The sequence below is a fragment of the Triturus cristatus genome, chromosome 1_2 (assembly GCF_964204655.1).
Source record: "Triturus cristatus chromosome 1_2, aTriCri1.1, whole genome shotgun sequence".
NCBI classification, from domain to species: domain Eukaryota; kingdom Metazoa; phylum Chordata; class Amphibia; order Caudata; family Salamandridae; genus Triturus; species Triturus cristatus.
The window spans coordinates 650,367,808-650,391,273 of NC_140580.1; the positions used below are offsets into that span (position 1 = coordinate 650,367,808).

Below are 23,466 nucleotides of genomic sequence, written 5' to 3' on the forward strand. Positions count from 1 at the left end.
CCGTGTAAACATAGAGCCTGGGGCTTTTACTCCTCACCAGTGATCAGCTCAACGCTTAAAGCGTGGGAAACTGTGGCTGTTCAATCTGGCCTTACTATATTCCCTTCTTCTATGACACTGATCTTAGCCAGCCCTGATTTCCCTCCGGGGCAGACACTGGGGATGTTTCGACGGTGTCAGGAAGGGCTGCAAGAGAATAGGATCTCTCTTTGACCAGAATGGACTCATTCCCTTTGACCAATTAAAAGCTGACTATTCTTTGTTGGCGGATGAGTATATTCAATATTTGCAGCTCCGGCACTGGGTGGCCTCCCCAGGATAGAGGGCAGGAGCGGGCCATCCTATGACCCCATTTTAGAAATGGCTGCTTCTTAAAACTGATGACTAAAATCTTATATCAGAACTGTACACCTTGCTAGCCAGGGAAGCTTCACCCGCAAACACCAACGGACATATTTGCTGGGAGGCAGAGATTGAGGAGGCCCTTACCACTAAAGAATGGGAAGATATGTTATATAGAGCTCACCTCACAGCACATAATATGGCCAATATAGAATTGTCTCCTATTGGTTGGTACCTGATGCTGGTGTGAATCCACAAATGGAATTCAGGGCACTCCGTGGATTGCTGGTGAGAGTGCGAAAATACAGGACTCTACTGCATCTCCTATGGCACTGTCCAAAACTAACCACATACTGGGGCCAAATCTTCTCCGACATCGACACCGCTTTTCACACCTCCATCCCTAGGTTTCAAGCATACCACTGTCTTAGGACTCCCAAACCCTCTGACCTATCCCCTACGTTTCAACCGGGGTAGACAAATGGTCCTAGCCTTGGAAGCTGCTCCCCAAGTGATGTTGTCCCTATAGGGAACTGACAGAATACTCGACCACACCTCATGGTTACACAAATTGTGGTTTATCTAGGGATGGAGAAACTCTCCTTAGTGTTGGACCCCAAAACTACCTCCTACTCCGACAGATTACTCCTTCTAATTATTTCCTCTGAATTTAGAGAATTGACATGTTCCTCTTACCGGCGGCTACTCCGCCTGATTCCTCATAAGTCTCCTGATATTGCCTAAATACTGTTGATGCTTGAATGGATATCCCCTACCTTTACGAAAAAAAATATTTAGCATCCTACGAAATATAGTCTAGAAATGCATTGTACGGAGGAGCAGGGTTGGTTGCGGGGTGGTCACGGGTTGTTTTATTTCTTCAGTTTTAGGTGATTTTGTGCCTGACTTATGCTGCTGGCCCCAGGGCTGTAGGCAATCAGCTGAGTTCATTGGATTATATATTTCATTCCGCTGCTGCCACTGGTTGTAGGTGAACAGGTGTGTACCACATTAGACAGGCTTAATAAACAGAACGATTCCTAAAGATCCATTCAGGACACTGGTGGTTACCTCTAGAGTGGCAAAGAAGTACATAGCTTCTGCCTCAGATCTCATTTACATAAAAGATCATGTCTTTCCAGACTCCCTTGTGGTGTACACTGCCTATAAATAGACCTCTTCTCAATCAACAGGGGGTGATCCTCCACTGGATAAGGAGAATCATGGGATTGATGCTGCAGGAAAAAGAGTGGTGGTATAGGGGCTGGCACTCATTTACGGATTACCAACTCTGTGGGCCTTTGCTCTAGGTATGATGGGGCACAATGGGAGGTGGTGGATTGCCTCTTACAACATATATTCGGGAACAGTACAGAAAGATGGGTTAGGAGTTTGTGTCCTGGGTTAAAATCTTTTCTCTGGTTTTCTGTTTTCAACTAACACCGATTTTAACCAATAAAACACTACTAAAGATAATATTTGGTTTTCAGTTGAAACTAGAAAACACCAGATTTTGCTGCATTTTTACTGGTTTAGTGCAGTCTCTAAGCCCTTTTCTGCGATAGATGTTCCCGCTATGACCCATTTGGGCCATGGTAAGCCAATCAGTATGCTATTGGCCATCAGCAAAGTCCCAGGACTCCCTGGACCTATTCCACTTTTTTGTTGGGAGCATGGTTCATCGCCTATGGATTCAGCTCACTGTTCACTGAACATCGCTGTGTAATAGCCAGCATACTGACAGCTGAACTAAGAGCAGGGTATCAGTGCTGGGGAAGAGGCACCACCATGATGTCACCCTCCTTCACTGAGAGTGCAACAGAGCTTTGCTTTCTTAAAGCTCAGTTATCAAGATTGTGGCAACTAAGATCACTGTGAAACCAATGCCTCTGGAATGAATGTCCTCACATAAGGTGCTGTACCTACCACTTCTATTCTGAAATTTACATGGTAATAGTCTGAAAAACGTTTCTATAGAAGCTGCATTCCCTTATATAGGAGGACCATTTTCGGAACATATTCAGCAACAAAGAACAGAATAGCACCATATGCCAGTTGTGCTGAAACTGAGCTTACTACAGTATATATATATTAACTCAAAGTCTACAAGTTAGTGTATAATTTGTAGACTGTGCAGCTTTGAAACATGAAGAGACAGCCACCTCTCTGAAGTGTCTAAGTATGTGCTGCAGACAGCACTATTTGAGCAAATATAGGTGGAGGGATCCATTCTGAGCCTTCATATCGAATTAGTTCATGATACAGATACAGGATCATCAACTTCAATTCTCATTGCTATTGCTACCACGTCAAAATGAAGCCTGAAACCTTTGAGACTGAAAGAAGGCCGATCGCTTGCCTAAATCACTAGTACCAATTACAGTGATGTATTTAATTTAATTATATTGAGCTGTGCTTGTTTTTTCCCCAAGACAGAAAATACACTAAAACAGTGATTGCTGAATTGAACACAAAGGTAACATTTCTTGGGCAACTCTTGCACATGCCTTGAAGGAGCACAGTCCCTATGCTGCTTTAAAAAAACTAAGGCTCACATGCTGGATAACAATCTGTTCTTAGCTGCACATGTGCTGGCTTTAAGATGAACACAAAATCTCATAGGTATGGCCTAGTAATAGTAATAAAGTAAACTTTATTCATTTATTCACAGCAGCAGAGTTTGCTGTCACCGAAGACTGTATAGCTAACAGTCTGTATATATATATTTTTTAGTGAATATCTTCCCTATGACCAGGTAGAGCACAATTGTGCCGAGAACAGACAGTATTATGACATTCATTAATACATTTCTTGGTATCTTGAGACAAACCAACACAAAAAGATGATGGACAGAATTTTTAACATTGTCAAACACCTGGGTTTAATACATCGGTATTTTGCTTGCCACGCCATTCCAGTTTGGACCCAGCCATATGCAAATCAGCCTTGACCTTGTGTCCCATGGGAACAGTCCAGCCCGAACTGCAAGGCCAGGTCCTCCCTGGACCGGAAAATAAGCATCCTGGGACTGGTTTCGGGGCATCACCTCTCATCAGCCAGGATAGCTTGAAACTGGTGGCGTAGCGATCACGGGAGGAGATCTGTGACTGGGGGTGAATGTCTGAAAAGTTTCAGCGCTCCGTCCATCATCTCCTTGTGTTTGCTTTGTTTGCCCTAAGTTGGCAGGGCGTGGGTCCCTTGCGCACTTTGCCACTAGATTCAAACTAGCCTGGCTGATGAGGGGTGTTACTCCGAAACCGGTCCCAGGATACTTGTTTCCGGTCCAGGGAAAAAATGGCTTGTTAGTTTGGGCTGGACTGTTCCGATGAGGGACAGGGTCAAGACTGATTTGCATATATCTGGGTCTGAACTGGGGTGGTGAAGTGAACTAAAGAACGATGATGGATTCAACTCATCTGTGACTGGGGGTAAGTGTCTGAAAAGTTTCAGTGCTCCGTCCATCATCTCCTTGTGTTTTCCATCTTGAGACAAAGAACAGAGCAGTGTCACACTAGTTAGCAATGACGGAGCACCCCACAATATATATATATCCTATGTCTCAAATAAAAAATCTTCATTCACTTAGTCTGTCTTTTATCTGAAGAATAGCGCAGCAGAAAGTAGTGTTGAATTGTCACCTTTAACCTTTTATCTGCTGAATTCAAATCTTAATGGGTGCAAAGATATCCTCATCCATGTGCATCCTGGACTTAGTGTAGGACTGAAAAATTATACATGCAGGAAGGTGTAGGAAATAATGAAACATTACTTGGGAGAGCAAATAAAAGAAAAGGTTCAGATGAGAGAATTGGGTGCAGGAAAGAAGGAAGGAAAAAGTAATAGTAGGAATAAATTAGGATACTAAGAAAACTAAATCCAAACTCTTTATAAGCTTTGGAAAAAGACCATCCCTGTGTGGTTTTTTTGGGAAGGGGGGCGGGGGTTAGGGAGCAAACAAAAGAGTAAACTCTGTTAACCACAGATTTTTACAGTTTTTGATAGCATTGGAACACAGTGAAAAAACTTCTCCAGAATTCACAACAAATAGAAACTAAAAACAGGAACGCCTAATCATTTCCAGTACCACAATAAGGTGCGCTTTGGATGCCGAATATACAAAGCCCGAGAAGTTAACAACTTGGTCAATTTATGCAGACACTCCTGGCTCTCTGTCTCCTTTTTCAAGCCAGTATTACAGCAATACGTGGTTGGTCTCCCATTTGCTGGGAAACAACTTTGATCCACAAGTGGACCACATGTTAGAAAAAATTAAATACGGATTCAAAGATTGCCAAGAGCATGGCTGGCCTCCAAACACCATCAACCTGGGACTCCTTTCAGAAGCATCAGTACAGAGCTGCAGCAATACTTCCTCAGTACACTCCCAGTTATACCAACACCTGCAGTCTTGCCAGCAGCAAGCAGACAAGCGGTACTCACTGGACTAATACAGGGACAATACCACCCAAGGTAAAGGCAAAGTTACTTTCAATAAAGGAGTCTCCTCCGCAAAACGCTGACTTGCCTTGCATCTCCCCCTTCCCCATAGGAAGGCTTCAGTGGCTTCTTTCTCATTGGGAAGTGGTCATGTTGGACCACTTGTTCTAATCATAATACAACACTACTGTTATTTAGAACTTGTTTCAACCCCACCAAACATTCCATCCAGCTCACACATCCTGAGCAAGAAACATCTCCATATTTTTTATGGAGAGATTCAAGTGCTCTTTTGCAAGGGGGCTACAGGCCAGATACCAAAGCAAGGGGTGTTTTGCCTTTACTGGACTGCTCACTAAGACCAACAGGTATTTCTTGTCTTAACATTTCCATATGACCTCTCTTAAGGATGTTATTCCACTTGTACAGCAAGGTGATCAACCTTGATCGGAAGGATGCATTCCTCTATATACCCATACATCCAGCTCATCGGTGCTACCTTCGCTACGTAGTAAGTGAACAACTCTACCAGTTCAAGGTACTAGCCTTCAGGGACACTACAGCTCCAGTGGTATTCACAAAATGTTTAGCCATAGTTGTGGCCCATCTCAGGAGGGTAGACGTATATGCCTTTCTCTGCTTAGACAATTGGCTGATCAATTGCAAGCGGGCGGACTGCAATGCTTGCCACACACTGAAGCACACATCCCCCCGCCTTCTAAAATTGGGATTCATCATACATGACACCAAATCCCATCTCCAGCCTCTACAACTCCAACCTTTCTTTGGGTCAATTCTAAATGCCGTCACCGGCAAAGCTTACCCCAATCCACAAAGAGTGGCAGCCTTCCAACAGCTACAGCCTCTTTTTCAGCCATATACTCATCTCACAATGACAATAGTCATGCGTCTTCTTGGGATGATGGCATCATGCATAGGGATAGTTCCTCATTCCAGATTACAAATGCTTCCGCTACAGCAGTGTCTCCAGACACACTAGTCACAGACAGAAGGGCATCTACAGGATCCAGTGTTGGTGAAGACGAGTACTCATCACTCTGCAGTGATGGAGCAGTGTCCATCTGCTGCAAGGGAGGCCTTTTATGGGCTCCCTTTCAGAAATGACAATCACAGACCTCTCTCTCTCTCTGGCAGGGGCGCATCTCCTCGACCTGACAGTTAATATGGTCACCCCCACAACAAGAGTTTCACATTAACTACCTTGAGCACCTTGCTATCTAGTTGGCTCTCAAATCTTTTTTCAAGGAACATTCAAGGTAATGTAGTATTAATGAAGACCAACAACATGACCACCATGTATTACGTGAGAAACGGGGTGGCACTCACCACAGCTGTCATCACTGGTGCGGAAGTTTTGGTTTTGGGTGATTCACCATTACATAGAGCTTTTACCTGAATGCATTCCGGAGCAGACAATGACTTTGCGACTCAGCAGGATGTACCAACAAGTCAAAGACTTGGAACTCCACTCTCAAGTCCTATTCCCTTACTTTCAGAGGTGAGGGTTTCCACAAATGTTTAAAACTTGGTTGTAGAGAGAACACCCAGTTCGTGGCACAGTGGAGCTGTGCTCATGACGAGCTGGGCTCGTCACAACTCCGCCTTCTAATTGATTCTCCCGCACAGGCGGGGAATCAATTACGCGTGGGAGTGGCGAGACCGTTATGACGAGCCCAGCTCATCATGAGCACAGCTCCACTGTGCCTCATGACGAGCTGGGCTCGTCATGAGCACACAAGGGGTTAAAGCAGATCTTCAACTCCGGAATTTCAAGTGAAGTTACTAGACAGTCCTCAAAATCTTCATCCAACAAATCGGACAGTTTCACGTCTGCATCACTATCCTCTTCACATTTACAAGGAAAATGGAAAGGAAAATCTGCTCTTCTGTTCTTCCCCCAGGAATATGGGCAACAACAAAATAGTACTGCATCAAAACAACCTTAAAATATGTGGAGAGCAACACTTGCTACCACCACCACTCAGAACGTTTACTGAAGGCTTATGGTCTGCAACTTAAAGTGTCTTCCCCACACGTAGGTGCGAAACTTCTCAATTGCCCAGGAACATGCCAACAATTCTCTCTTAATCACAGAATATTGCAATTCCGCTTCCCTAAGAGCCTTAGAAGCAAAAGCTATAGTGAATTCCTTGTTTCCATCCAATCTGTGTAAGCGTAGCCCCAAGCCCAACTTGGCTGGCTTCAACAGTTATGCAACAAGAAAACCTCGGGTTAAAATGTCTGAGAGCTTCACTTTGACTCAATAAAGTCTTAATCTGTTGAAACGCCAGATCACACTTTTTACACCACACACATTTTGTAGATCGCCTATGGGCCTTACATTGGAAGCAACATTAGGAATTAAACATGAACAAAACTCTCACACTCCCAAAAAAGATTTGACCCCTGCCTTGTCGGAGGGAGGTGCAACTCCAAATATGGAATTAATTAAACCTGGTTTAGGACTCGGCAGTCCTTAGAAATAACATGACCCAGATACTCCATCACATTTACATTTTTCCTTCTTCAATGCCACACCTTGATTCTCACTCGTTAGCAGGCTAGATTTGGTCAAACAGTATTATGAACTCTGTTTCAGGCAGCTATATCATCCACTGACCAACCACAGCTTAGGGAAGTAGTGCTTCATAGTCTATGCAGAGCATGTGTATCTACAGCCACACATGCTATGAACAGAATAAGTTACTTACCCTGTGAGCATCTGTTCATAGCTTGTAGTGCTGTAGATTCACATGTGCCCACCCTTCAACCCGGGTCAATGTCTTGTTTGCACATCTCTCTAATATTAGGTATATATTTCATCTTCAAAAAATATTGCATGGTTACAACTTTCTTGTTATCACCTGTTCTATACTTACACTCACCTGATGTTGAGAAAACAACCCAACAATGGAGTTTGTTGCCATTCTTCTAAGGGAGGAGTCTCGGCAAACCTTGTCACTATTTACAATGTCGAAGCCCAACACTAGATGGCAGAAGTATCCAGAGCATGTTAACCCTCAGTTCTGTAAGCTGTGAACAGATGCTTACATGTTCCTTATGCTTTCACGTTATAAGTATTACAAACATTTCCTGCATTGCTGTATAACCTTCAGAAGTTTGAGTTAGGGTTACAAAACGTGTCTAATCTCTCCAACCTGTTATTAGAACTAGTTCGAAAGATCTGGCACTGAGCAATAAAAAAAACACATTATGCTAGAAGCCCATCATGTTCCATGAGAAGAAAGCATGCATACATAAGCCGGCCGCTAAGCTAATGAAAAAGGCTAATCTCAGTAATGGAAGCTAAAATAGCCCTGAGTCATACACATTTCTAATGTGGGAGGTACCAGGCACAGATCTCTATCAACAAAAACATACAGTAAAAGCAAGACTTTGAAACCAGACATCAGCACTCGCCATCTTTCGGAAACACAATATTGATTACTTTGTACAATATCTTTGCATACACGTTTCCCCAGTTAAGCTTATACAATCATCCTGAACACTTTTTAAACGTGTTACATTAAATTATTCTAATCGTCCCACAGTGGTCAAACCAAAATCTAGTTCACTTATTGAAACTGTTCAAGGAAAAAGAGCTAAAAGGGTCACTTTCCAAAGACATGCTCATATATTGACACGCACATCCAAATTATTTGACGCTAGCAGAGTGGCTCCTTGGTTGTTAAAATTTCTTCACTTATAAGTACCCAAAATATGTATGAGTGTTAAAAGGGGGACAAAAAAGCCTTCAACTAGAAAGCATTATGAAGCGAAATGGGCAACATTTATTAACTGGTGCTCAAGAAATAATTTTAAAGTTAATAATAAACAGTCATATTACAATATCTAATTTATTTATGTATGTGCAGACTAGGTTGTGCTTCATTAAACATGTATTTGCCAGCTAAAGTTGCAAACAATGAGGTGATGAGCCAAAAACACCGCTTCACTTCACCAATATTTACACGATTTTAGGTAGGAGCTAAAAATATTATCCACCACATGGGGTGCCAGCACCAAAGTGGAATTTAAACCTAGTTCTAGAAGGTTTCACCAAACTGCCTTTTCAAGCTATGCATAAACAAATTTCTAATAGAGACTTATAACCACAGATTCTGCACCCTGTGAATTTTCCTAAGCGTCATACTGGATAAAGAAATTTGTCATAGCAAGTCCCTTGCACATCGGTTGGTTTTGTTCCACCCCAGGTGTGACGTCGGGGGCCACCATATCTGTGCCACATCCACTCACTGACGTTGGTTCCTTTCTATATGTGCCTTCTGACTGACCCAGAGCACGCTCCCTTGAGTTTATCAAACTTGACGGAAATTGACAATTTTCTGTTACAATTTATCCTGGGTGCGAGGTCCTAAGAGCACAGGATTCAAACAGTGTAAAGATTGCCACAAACAGATGTTGGTGACGGATTCCCCGTCTCTGGGCTCCAAACACAACTCTGTGTTCTACGATAAGTGTGCCAAGATTGACCCAAAGGCCATCCGTGCCCACATAGCTAAACTCTACATTGCAGTGCATCGTCGGAAGTCCAAGAAGGCCTGTTCCCGGTTGGAGACTAGAGCACAGACACCCCACTGCTCCCGGTGCTGATCATCATCCAAGCCCGGCTCATTCAGGTAAATCAAAGGCTAGTAAAAAAATATAGGAGGCCCAGACACGGCTCCCATTTGTTTCACCGCTACCACTACTCAGTCGCTTGAGGTCTCAGTATCTCAAGGTTGCATCTCAGTCGCTAGAATAGGTTCCAAACGGCCTCTGTATTTATAACGATTTCCCAGGTCCTGGATCACGCCTGAACTGAAAACAAATTCAGACAGAGTTTGGACCATATTTTCGGTATCCCTAGGATCGCTCTGGCACACCTGCAGGCCCCAAGAACCCGAGGTAGCTTCCATTGTGGTCACCACGGATTAGTCTGCCCTCTGTGCCAAGTGTACCACTCTACCCTGTTGCGGGGCCAATTCTGGCTTTATGCCAATTCCTTCTACAGTACCTCTTTCCACACCTCAGCCATAAGCATCTTTTGTTGACGCCAGAGGGAGAGGCAATAGTCCTTGCGGACTCAGAAGCAGCATGTTCTGTCGTTGCCTTTGTTGTTTCCTGGTGCTGAAGAGTGATAGAGCTTTGTCCCACCCGGGATCTTTGCCCCTGAACTACTTCTTCACGAAGGACAATTTCAAAATGCTCAACCTGGCTCAAGTTCTGTTCGCCTTTAATCCAGGATTCTGGACGGTGGGGATGGATTTGCAGGATACCTATGTCCATATCCTCATTCTGCAGTCTCACAGATGTTACCTGTGGTTTCATGTAGGCCAAGAGCACTCTCCCTTTCAGCCTTACCCAGTGCACGTCAGGTGTTGACAAAGATATGTTCGCAATTCATCTGCGGTTGTTGGGCATACCAGTTGTCTCATAACTCAATGGACTGATTGATGTTCAAGGCAGGCTAGCCTCTAACAGTCGTAGAACACCTCCAGACAAAGGCAGGCCTGTTGAGATTGTTGGGCTTTGTTATCAACTTACCAAAGTCACACCTTGCTTGTTCACAATAGCGCCACTTCATCAGAGTCATCCTGAATACAGTGCTCTTCCGAGCTTCATTCAACCTGAAAGAGTCCAGCACATTTGAGCTATGATCCAGAGGTTTTAACCTTTGACCTTGGTCCCAGTGAGAACGCCTCTGAGGCTTCTTGGCCTCCTGCATCCTGCTAGTGGACCACGCTAGGTGGCACATGTGGGCGCTTCAGGGGGATCTGAAGTCTCAGTGGGCTCAGCACCAAGGGTGCTTACGGATTCCATCCAGGTGTCAGAGGAGATTGCAAAAGAGCTGCAGTGGTGGCTGTGACCGCAATTGGATCGGCAACAGACCGCTGCCTCTACTCCACCCAGAACTAATGGTTGTAATGAATGCATCGTTTCTGGGTTTGGGAGGTCATATGGGAGAGGGGTAGATCAGGGGACGCTGGTCTAAGATGGATACCCGTCTCCACATCAACTTGTTGGTAGATAAAGGCGAGTCATTTGGAACTGAAGGTGTTTCTCCCGACCATCAAGGCGGAACGGGTACAGGTTCTGACAAACACCATGACTGCCATGTGGTACTACACCATATAGAGTGGCGTGGGGTCACGGGTCTTGTGCCAGGAGTCTCTACGTCTTTGAAGGTGGCTGAACTTTTAGGGTATCTTTCTGACTGCCCAGCACTTGGAAGGATTTTAAATGTCAGTTGACATTGTCTGATGAATCACAAATGGCAGTTACACTCTGAGGTGGCACAGGGCATCATCCACCCGTGGGGAGAACCCTGCCTCAGCCTATTCAATACCACAGAGAACATGCAGAGTTAAAGCTTTTGCGCATTGGAGTGCCCAAATCTGTTCTCCCTTGGATACTCCTTTCCCCGAGACTGGCTCTTGGAACTCCTGTACACCTTTCAGCCCCTACTCCTTCTCCATCCCAGAGTTTTGAAAAAGATCAGAAAAGACCAGGCACAAATCATCCTAGTGGTTCTGGACCTGGTGAGGAGAGTGTGGTACCCAGAACTTTTGTACAAATGTCCTCCGATTTGGCTACCCCTTAAGGAGGACCTCCTGTCGCAGCAGTAGGCCTGGGTTCACCACCCAAGTGTGTGCAATCTACTCCTTCATGCATGGTGATTAAGCAGCAACTGCTTTCGATCTTCCTCCAGAAATGGTTAGTGTCCTCCTAGCAGCCAGGAGTCCCACCACCAAAACTGCATACTCTGGACACTGGGAGGTTTGTGGTCTGGTGTCCCTCCCGTAATATTGAGCAGTTACAGTCACAGTTGTCTGACATTTTATTGTTTTGTCTCTCTCAAGCCCAGTAAGGCCTTGCAGTTGAGGGTTATCTTTCGGCCTTTCTACCGTTGCTTGATCACCTGTCCCTTTTCAAACACCTTTTGTGATGCAGTCTGACCTTAATTTGTTGCCACATACCAGATGTGCACTTCTCTTGAGCCCATACACAGCTTCTCTCTAATGTATTCCTCATTGACATTACTTCGAGCCAGCAAGTGAGTGAACTCCAGCATTTTCCATCCAGCAGTAATGCATTTCCTTCTTTCTGGACAAGCTGGTCCTCCGGACAAAAGCAGAATTCCTGCCAAAGGCAGTCAAGCCATTCCACGCATTGCAATTAATCTCCTTGCCGGCTTTTTATGCTCCAACTTACCACTCTAAGGAGGAGGAACTGGTTCGACATCTAAGGGGGTCCTCAGTTTTTACATCGATTGGACCAAAGACCATTGATTGAATGCTATCAACTCTTTGTGAGCTTCTTTGAAGCAAAAAAGGAGAAGGTGTCACAGAAGAGAACCATCTCCTCATAGATGTTTTGTATGCATTAAGATCTGCTATGGGCAAGCCAAAAAGCAGCCCTAGAAGGCTTGCAAGCTTATTCCACCAGAGCAGAGGGTCTTTTAGTGTGTTGATGCAACGTGAGTGCTAGTGATGGATATCTGGCAAGCTGCCATGTGGGAGTCCCTCCACACCTTTGCAAAGCACTACTGCCTGGACAGCCAGGTCCAGTGGGATGGTAACTTTACCTGATCTGTCCTGCAGGATTTCTGGTTTGAGCCAATCAACTGCCTCACTACCTGGAGAGACACTGCCTTGGTATCTATACCTTTTCTAGTAGAGAGTCTGTCTAACCACAGACTCCTCACCAACCCACACAGCTCCATTTTTTGGTGGAATGGACTTTTACTGTCCATTAACAAGATGCCAATCTAGAGATCCATGCACCAGCATATTCGAATTTCTATGGGCTCTGTGTTCGACGACACTGACCGAGATGCGAAAAAACGTATGTCAGTGTGCAGTGGTGGCGCAGCAATAATGCCCCTATGTCACAGATAGGGCGAGACAGAACTGATGCAGAGTCGTACGACATGTGAGGGAGTTGCTATGAAACGTTTCTGGATCCAGTCTGGCGCCTAGGGAAAATCACAAGGTGAGGAATCTGCGGTTAGAATTTCTCCCATAAAGTCTAAGAAAACCTATTTAATGATATACAAAGAAGACTGGAATGAGAATGAATCCAAGTTTCATGCTTAAAGTAGTTTCGCAGTTTCATATTAATCAAATATAATTCAGCTATCAGACTTTTTCCAAAACCCTTCCAAATAAAGAGAAAAGTCTCTACACACATTAGATGTAAGAAGAACAATAAAGTGTTACTTGCAAGAACCAAAAGATATTCTCAAGTCAGAGCAATTTATTGTAGCACATGCTCCACAGTGTTTAGGTTCACCAGTAGCAGAAGGTACTGTAGCAAGGTGGATTGTGCAAACCATCCAACTATATTATTAATATTTAGTGAGCAAGTTCCTTCATCTTGACAAAAATTGGCCACACTGGTGTTCATGAGCAATGTTTCATTAAACACCACTTTTAGGTCGAGGATTTGAGACCTCTTGTATATACTTTAGTATATACTTATATGTGTATGTACTTTGTGGGCACTGGAGATCAGCCCTCGGACTTGTCTGCTTCCGCTTAGGGACTTTTTTTCGTTCAACTGCCTCTATTTAACTGTCATGATGGGAAAACTACCAATAGATGTCAGTAAAATACCAGAATTGCTTTCTGCTTGTTCTACTGCCTCTATGTAACGGTCTTGATAAAAAAAAGGACCAGTAGAGGTCAGTTATATACCAGAATTGCTTTCTGCTGTGGGACTTTCTTTTTTTATTTTTCTGGCAGCTGCCTCTATTTAACTTTCATGATAGAAAACGACCAGCAGAGGTCAGTAAAATACCAGAATCACTTTGGCATTCTCTAGATTCCAGTCCATAGAAATTGTCTTCCACAAGCACCCTTAGACCATAATAGGTTTTTCAAATCTTTTATTTTCAGTGATATGACTACCGAAGGCCCTGAATTTATATTAAAAATAGAACTTTTGACTATACCATTACCTGCTGAAAGGCAATATTTCTCTCCATGTGTTTCCATACCTGGCGTGTCCTGCAGTTTGTTGCTTACTTTCCCTTCATGTTAAAGAACAGTAGATGTTTCAGCACCCAGGCTAATGTGCTGCATAGCTAAATACATATAAGGTCCCAAAGGCGATAATGAATGCATTGCAAATGCTTGTTAGTCTTCAAACCGCCGCTTTATAAAACATTGATATGTGGATATAAAGTCACAAAAACAAGCTCAACTAGGTCAGACCATATTAAAGCATCTATTCACTACTCATTCTTCATACTCTTCTCCATAGAGGAATAATACTGCAAAAGAAATGGGTTTATCATCTGTAACAATAGTGCAGCTTAGCGTTCCTCGCGTTTTGCTTGTGACCCTCCCAGGGAAAGGGGAGGAGTTGACCATGATGATTCCACCTATGGTCGATCCCTAAAGTAAAAAAGATGTTCGAGGCACATGAGCTGTAGATCATATTCTTTAGCATAGATCGCAATCTGGTGTTGGGTCCGGATGTTTGCACTTTGTTTTTCTTCGAAGAAGTCTTTCCAGTCACGAGGTAGGTGACTCCTCCTTTCGATGATAGTGCGCATGGGCATCGACTCCATCCCCAGATTGTTTTTTTCCGCCAACGGGTTCAGATGTGTATTGCTGCGCTCCGGTATCGTTTTCGAACCCCTTCGACATGCAATCCTCTACCCTTGACGGTATTGTCTATTGATTGCGATTTCCCATTCGACGCGCATCGTGTTAATTGTGAAAACCTTTGATCGGGAACTTGGAGGCGGGCTGTCGGGCCTACCTGTGCCGACCATGCCAGCAATCGATGGAACGGACTCCATTCAAGCTATGTCCCGGGTATCGTGCTAAGTTTCCACGCACAGACTTGCATGAGGTCTGCAACTTCTGTTTATCCCCGGACTACAACGAGAAGGACTGTGAAGCGTGTCGATCATTCCGATCGAAAAAGACCATTCGTGATGGTCGGGCTCGATGCCACGAGATGCAGTGCGGCAGCGGCTTCGTACCGGACATCTTCGGCGAAGATTTAGAACACCGTCCAGCCACAGAAGCCGAGGATGAAGAACGTGTCCAAAGCCGACTCCGACATGGAGGAAGACCTGAACGTTACTCCGGGCAACGTACCATGCGTACAACTCCCCATGTGCCCACGCAATCAAATTCTAAGGCTTCGGTATCAACCCCGCACTCGGGTCGACACTGAGAAAACGTTTCAGATGCCCCGCCCTCCAGCCCAGCTATGAAACATAAAGACAAGCCTTCCAGCTCGAGCCGGCCCCATTCCAGTGCCGAACCAACACCTTTGGCACCGAAACTTAGGACAAAACATGTGCCACTCCCTACAGCGTCAGCACCCTAGACACCTTTCACACCGAAGGCCTCCGATCCAAAATCTTCCAAAGCAAAAGTTCCGGAACCGAAGTTTCCAAACCAAAATCCTTCACATCTAAAAGTTCGGACCCGACACCCTCCGTGCCAAAAAGTTCCGAGCCGAGACATGCCACTCAGAAACCTTCAGACCCTAAACAGCCTAAAACTAAACACTCGGATTCGAAACATTCGGTGCACAATGACTCTCAGCCCAAATATTCCAAGCCAAAATCCACTCATAAAGGAAAAGATACTCCTTCCAAGGAGCCTCCATCTGAAGACACAGGTTTGCATCCAAAACGAAAGAGACTTAGTATTGACCCTGAAACTGGACACCCTCGGGCCACTCTTCCTAAAACACGGAAACTGGATCTCTCAGAGGATTCTGCTATACTTCTGAAGAAAAAGGACATGGGTACTAACCCTTCTCCCCCTTACATACCTCCCTCTCCTCCTCTTAATCCCAATCTACTGATTACACCATCAAATTCACCACCACCTCCACTTTTATCTGACCCACAGGATGAAGATTATGAGGATGGAGATGAAGATCAAAATATGCCAGACGACCAGGACACATACCACAGGACACTGATCCCTGGGAAGATTATAGTAAGGATCCAGATCAAAATAATGACCCTGACCTGTATCCCTCCAGACCCTCCCCACCTGAATGACAACATCGGCTTTGCGCAGCTTATCAACAGAGCTGCTCAATACCACAGGGTGGAGCTCCATACAGACCCTAGAAGAGGATTTCCTTGTGGAGACATTTACGCACTCACAAAGATCTACTAATACTTTGCCAATGCTCAAGGGCCTGTTAAAACACACAGACGAAATATTCAAAGACCCGGTTAGAGCCAGAATACTCGCACCTAGAGTGGATTAAAAATACAATCTCGCTCTTACAGACCCTGTGTATATAAAAGGCCAGTGGCCCATAGACTCTCTTGTTATATCTAACGCCCGTAAGAGAGCTAACTCTCAAACTACAGGCGACGCCCCTCCTCCTGATAAGGAGTCTAAACTCATCGATGCCTCAGGCAAATGAGTCGCTTCGCAGGCTGCTAACTATTGGCGTATTGCCAAAGCTCAGGCCCTGTTACCACGCTACGATAGGGCTCACTAGGATGAGTTGGAAAAACTCATGCAACACTTGCCTGATGAGTATAAGACAAAAACTAACGACCTCATTCAGGAAGGTAAACTTATCACCAACTCTTCCATAAAAGGTGCACTAGATGCAGCAGACACAGCCTCCCATGCCATCAACACTAGCATACTGCTGTGCAGGCATGCTTGACTTCGAATCTCTGGATTCAAACAGGTGGTCCAATCCTCCATACTTAATCATCCCTTTGATAAGCAGCATCTTTTCGGACCAACAGTCGATACTTCACTAGAAAAAATTAGGAAAGACACCGACACTGCTAAGTCCATGGGAACCTTGCAATTGCCTTCTAATAGAGGTTCCTTTCGCCACTCCTTTTTCAGGGGTGGCTCAAACAGTGTCATCAGAGAATCCCTCCTCCTCTTATAAAAATAACAAACAATCTACCTCCTCCAGAGGATATTTTCGAGGAAGCTACAGAAGGAATACTAATAAAGGAAGAGGCAGAGGTAACTCCACCTGCTCTTCCCCTGCTAATAAACAGTGACTTCCCTCCACTACCCCCGATCATCCCAAAACTGTGGGGAAACGTCTCTCACAGTTCCTACCTGTCTGGTATTCAATCACCTCAGACAAGTGGGTAATGCAAATTATCCAGTATGGTTATTGCCTGGAGCTTACCTGCACTCCCCCCAACTATTGTTCCATGAGAACGTGCAATGTCACCAGAACATCTCACCCTCTTAAAACAAGAGGTTCTCTCTCAGTTACAAAAACATGCACTAGAACCAGTCCCATTATATCATCAAGGGACAGGAGTATACTCCCTATACTTTTTGATTCCAAAAAAGGATGGATCTCTCAGACCCATACCAGACCTCAGACAGCTAAACCTCTATATTCAATCAGACCACTTCCACATGGTCACACTACAACAGGTGCTCCCATTGCTTCAGCAAGGCGACTTTCTTTCCACTCTGGATTTATAGGACGCATACTTCCATAGAGCCATTCACCCGGCTCACAGCAAATATCTCAGGTTTGTGGTGGACGCGCAACAGTACCAATTCAAAGTTCTCCCGTTCGGGGTAACTACAGCACCCAGAGTCTTCACCAAGTGTCTGGCAGTAGTCGCAGCTCATTCACGAAGATGACACATTCACGTCTTCCCTTACTTGGACAACTGCCTAATAAAAGCCAAGTCACAACACAGCTGCATACACCTCACTCACAAAACAGTTCAGCTGCTTCACGCCTTGGGATTCACTGTAAACCTCACCAAGTCTCATCTCCAACCCTCCAACATGCAAGAGTACCTGGGAGCCACAATAAACACTTGCAAAGCTCTAGCATACCCCAACCCGATCAGAATATGCTACATGCAAACTCTGATATCACTATTTCAGCCTCAACACTCATTACCAGCCCGAGTGTTTATGCAATTGATCGCAATGATGGCTTCTTGCATTCTAATTGTTCCATACGCAAGACTCCAAATGCGACCCCTACATGAATGCTTAGCACGTCAGTGGAACCAGGCTCAAGGTCAGCTAACCGATCTGGTGTTGGTAGACGGCCGCACACTTCGCTCTCTGCAGTGGTGGAATACACAAAACCTTTCCAAGGGGCGGCCATTCGTCGACCCGGTTCCACAAATAGTGCTAACAGCAGATGCATCACTCACTGGTTGGGGTGGCTCATCTTAAAAAACATACCATTCAGGGCATGTGGACCCTACAACAAATGCGACTCCACATACACCATTTGGAGCTTCTAGCAATTTTTCTTGCATTGAAAGCCTTTCAAACTCATCTAGTAGGCAAATCTGTCCGTTCGTATAGACAATATGACAGCAATGTGCTACATATAAAAACAGGGGAACACACTCTCTACAGCTTTCACAACTAGCTCAAAGCATATGGAAATGGGCCATTCCTCAAAAGATAAATCTCCTTGCCGAACTCCTTCCAGGAGTAAACAACCAGATTGCAGATCTGCTCACTCGTCAAAGACAACATGTCCACGAATGGTAACTACATCCTCAAGTTCTTATCCCATTCTTCCAAATGTGTGGCTACCCAGAAATAGATCTCTTTGCCACACACCTCAACGCAAAATACCCAAACTTCGCATCCAGGTATCCTCACCCATTGTTCAAAGGCAATGTGCTATGGATGAACTGGTCAGGAAAATTTGCTGACGCTTTTCCGCCTCTCCCACTAATTCCATTAGTGGTTCGGAAACTCAAACAACATTCCATGACAATGATCCTAATTGCTCCCACATGGGCTCGACAACCCTGGTTCACAACCCTGCTGGAACTATCAATAGTTCCTCAACAAAAATTACACCTCTCCCCCAAGCTTCTCACTCAGAACCATGGAGAGATCAGACATCCAGATCCCAGTCATCTCAACCTTGCGATCTAGCACCTGATATCCTAGAGTTTGGTTACCTCAATCTTCCGCCTGACTGTATGAACATCATTAAAGAGGCTAGACGTCCTACCACAAAAGCATGCTATGCAGCTAAGTGGTAACGGTTTGTAATTTACTGTACAAACAACCAAATCAATCCACTAGATGCTTCCATCCAAAACATCATTTGCTATCTATTACACCTACAGCGTTCTAATTTAGCGTATACATCCATACGCTTACATCTTGCTGCAATAGCTGCTTACCTACAAAACAGACAGCACTTGTCTTTCTTTCGAGTGCCCGCTATCAAAGCTTTTATGGAAGGACTCAAAAGAATCATTCCTCCACGGCTTCCACCTTCCCCAGTGTGGACTATTAATATAGTTCTTACAAGACTAATGGGTCCACCATTTGAACCTTTACACAAATGTGACCTACAATTTCTCACCTGGAAGGTAGCCTTCCTTATAGCCATCACATCTCTTAGAAGAGTTGGTGAGCTTCAGGCATTAACCATACAAGAACAATTTTTGCAAATACACCAAAACAAAGTGGTGGTTCTTAGGACTAATCCAACATTTCTACCAAAATTAGTCTCTGCTTTTTATATCAATCAGTCCGTTGAGTTACCCGTGTTCTTCCCTCAACCAGACTCAGTGGCAGAACGTGCTCTTCACACATTAGATGTCAAAAGGACCATACTATATTACATTGAAAGAACTAAACCCTTTAGAAAAACAAAACAACTTTTTGTTGCTTTTACACCACCGCATAAAGGCAATCCCATATCAAAAGCAGGTATTGCACGGTGGATAGTTAAGTGCATTCAAACCTGCTACATTAAAGCTAAATGTACATTAACAATTCCCCCTAGAGCGCATTCTACACACAAACTAGGGGCTTCTATGGCATTCTTAGGGAATATACCATTAGATGACATCTGCAGAGCTGCAACATGGTCTACACCACACACATTCACAAAGCACTATTGTGTAGCTGTGTTAGCAAAACAACAGGCTTGTGTGGGCCAGGCAGTTTTACGAACACTATTTCAAACCACTGCAACAGCTACAGGTTAGCCACCACTTGGGAGATAACAGCTGTATAGTCTATGCTAAAGCATATGAATCTACTGCTCTATATGCCAAGAACAGATGCATACTGTGGTAAGTAGCATTTTCCTGAAATTACAGGATAACAATTCCATACTGAATGGCTGAATAATGCACAGCATGTGACTGTCGACAAGCAAGTCAAGTAAGTAACCAATTTCTTATTTGTGAAGGAAGGTTGTATAACAGCCGCACAGACTGTACCGGTCCTGCATGTGTGAGGAAGTGTGTACTGCTGCTGCTTGTGTTGTGCCTGTTGATAGTGGAAACTTTTCAGTGCTGCAGTTTTTGCCTATACATATTGCCTTTTCTTCCTATTAGTGAAGACTGCACTACGCAGTGCTTAATTTGAGCCAGTGCTCTGCACTGGCACTTAATTGTCAGCACCGGTGCTTATGACAGTGTGCTGCATGATGGCACTTTCTGCCTAATTTAGGGAGGAGCACAACAACAGTTGTTCATTAATTCAAGTTACATTTAGTAATACCTCCCTTCCAAGCCAATCTTAAAGCTTTGGGGACCTGGAAAAGTATGACTTGTCACACAGATGATAACAAAGTGGTTACCATGCGATATTTTTGGAAGTTGAAGTACATACTTAATATAATTATGGAGATGTGCAAACTAGACATTGACCTGGGGACAAGGGTGGGCGCATTTGAATCTACAACACTACAAGCTATGATCCAAAGCTCACAGGGTAAGTAACATATCCCGTTCATAGCATGTGTGGCTATAGCTACACATGCTCCGGCTATAAAATAGTACTTCCCTAAGCTGTGGTTGGTCAGTAGATGATGCGCATGACTGAAATAGAGTTCATAATGCTGTTTGACCAAATCTAACCTGATGACGAGTGAGAAACAAGTTGTGGTATTGAGGAAGGCATTTTTTTATTTCACTGCAATGAGGTAGAGTATCTGGGTCATGTCCTTTCTAAAGGACTGGGTTTAAGTGATTCCATAATTGGCGCTCCACCTTAGTTGATGTGTTGGCACTGTCATTGGCAGCATTGACAGGGGCAACGGCTGGTGCAAGCTGCAGTGTCCCCCTGACGAGGGTCCTGGCACTATTTGTTTGACAAATTAAGCTCTGGCACTAGCACTTCCAGTGAGGTACTAGTGTCATGTGTAGATGTAGCCTCGTGGAAGGACTTAACTCTATGCACACAAATGACTTTACCAATGCTTATTGTTCATTCTACAGATATGATATGGCTTTGCTTGAACCAGAACCTGCTAAGTGTTAATTAATCTGAAATCCACCAGATTGCCATAGATGGAGTAAACCATCCATCGACCATTGTTTCAGCAATGAAGTTTGCTTTAAAAGAGGTCGGGTTTTTGGGATGTCCTTCTAAATCTGTCTGTAACATCCCTAAGGAGGGTAATGGATCTACTTGTTTCACCCAAAGGCCGCAGCTCTGTAAATCACACGGATTGACTTTGCTTGTAATACCCATTGGTGTGACGCACAGCACTAGAAAGACACAGGAGTGTGGCAGTAAGCCTGAGAGTAAAGGTGGGGTTGGGTTTTTACAATCTAAAGGGACTGGATGAAAGGTTTTGAATATGCAAAATGGAATTTAGATGTTAATTTCAGATGAAATCTTCTGCCTACAGGTGTCACAAATGTAATCACACTGTACCTGGCCCCTTTGCTTGCTGCTCACTCACAACTTGTCCCACTCTTTCCAGGGCATCCTCATGGAGCATCGTGAATTGGAAGCCGGAGACAAAGTCAACGTCACCGCCGTCCTTGAAGCTGCTGGCAAGATACAACAACAGCCGGGAACTCCCAAATTGTAAATCCTTAAGTTTAACATTAGGGAACACAGTCTGTGCAGTTCTGCTCTTCTAATCAAATTCTGCATTTAGTTTAGCAGTTAATGGCAATTCGCAGTAGGCTGGAGAAGTAACCTGGTTCTGGAGATGTATGCTGGTGCTGAGGGTCTTCCAGGTACCTGCTTTCCCTAGATGCTGTTTCTCTTCCCACTGTACTAATGAAAGCCGAAGTCTAAAAGCTTGAGGACTTGGGCTGGATGATCACAGAGTGAACGAGAGCGGCCGAAAGGGATGCTGGTGCATGGTCCACTCACTGCAAGGCTTGGAAATCAATGAATGGAAATAAAGATGGTACTTTAAAATATCGTTCTAATACTTTTTTTGAGTCTGTTGTCCTTTTATGGAGCTGTAATAAAACCAATTAAGTGTCACCTTTCCCAGTTGAAGTATTGCAGTAAAAACAGAATCCTACATTGATCAAGGCTTGGAATTTTCCCAACCTTTACAGTTAGCTCTGGTTCTGGCTATCTCTGGTAACATTAACTGACCTCCATCTCCACACCTAGGAAATTGAAAACATCACCATTACCATCAGAATCATCCAAACCCTGCTCTATACTCACAAGAGCTTAAGACTCCCCTCGTCAAATAACACTACGATTCGGAACCCTAAAAATCTGCTTTCCTTGTACTGGATGCAGCAGCCCCCATACCTCCCTGTCTGTAAACGATCATTTATAAAAACGTGGGCTGCTGGACCTTTGGCGGTGTATGTGCTTTGCAAATACCCCAAGTGCGAACAGAATAGATCTTTATATACCCCAATCCGTGCTATAAATTCAGTGAATTGCTGTACAAGTGTGTCTTTTTTGGGGGAGGAGCTCATTTTGAGGAAACCGTTCACAATTCTTGCAAGGAGAATTGTATCGTCAGCATAGAGCAAAGTTGGAATGGGATGTTTCCCAGCTTGAGACACCTCGTTGGATGAGGTAACTTTCCAGCCAAAAATGGGGCTACATAACATCCCTGCCCTACATCTTGTTCAAAACGTATAGCGGCTGTCAACTCTCCATTTGGTTCGCATCATATCCTGACTGATGTGTCCTTATGTAATTTAAGTAAAGGTACTAGTGCCTCTTCCACGTTTTCCAGCATAAACTCAATTAGGAACGATTAACATTGTGAAAAGCACAGGAGAAGTCCATAAAGGGTAGCAACCATTATATAAATGCAAACATTTTCCCTCTTTCATTCCTCCACTATCCTTCTGAATCCAAATAGCTGACTAACATATCCACCGCTTAAATTACTCTAATATTTAACTGTATTAATTCACCACTAATCCTTTATGGGTTCCGGAGTAGCGTGCTACTCGCTGAAAAAGTGCTTCAACGCCTCGTCAGGGTTAGTAAGTGCTATATAAATGCAAATACAATACAGTACAATAAAACCATATGCAGGGAACCTCCCCTGGCTTTGACAGTTAGAGACTGCTCCACTGACCGAATGTTGGCTCTAAACCCAAATCGGACACCTGATAAACTGTTTCTTTCAGTCCCTTCCTTTACAGGGCTAAAAAAATCATTTAATTTTTACTAGACCTGCAGGTCTAGAAACCTACAAAATCTACTCAACCTAACTGAAATGCACTTGACCTCTGTCTGTGAAAGCAAGCAAATGTGACAAGTTAACAAGATTTAAAGGCATTTTTATTGCTCACTTACTTTGTGTGCAATAGATGCTTTAAATCTTGCTCTCTTGTCACATTTCCTCTGCTTTCAGAGAAGGAGGTCAAAGTCAGTTTCTTTTCCTACTCGCCAGAAAGGTTGAGTAGGACCTAAAAAAAAGCTTTCCCAAATTAAATCTTGCTTGCAA

The 23,466-nt window shown here is 44.1% G+C and overlaps 1 protein-coding gene across 3 annotated transcripts in view; it reads left to right on the forward strand.

Moving 5' to 3' along the window:
* The window catches only part of PRXL2A (peroxiredoxin like 2A), a 228,329-nt gene extending 206,376 nt beyond the window's left edge, over nucleotides 1-21,953 (forward strand). For all 3 annotated transcript variants that reach the window (XM_085608105.1, XM_085608113.1, XM_085608116.1), the window contains one exon: nucleotides 21,505-21,953. In XM_085608105.1, the coding sequence (XP_085464231.1) occupies nucleotides 21,505-21,615 (111 nt within the window). In that variant the 3' untranslated portion in view covers nucleotides 21,616-21,953. The remainder of the gene's footprint in view (nucleotides 1-21,504) is intronic.
* Nucleotides 21,954-23,466: the final 1,513 nt, after the last annotated feature.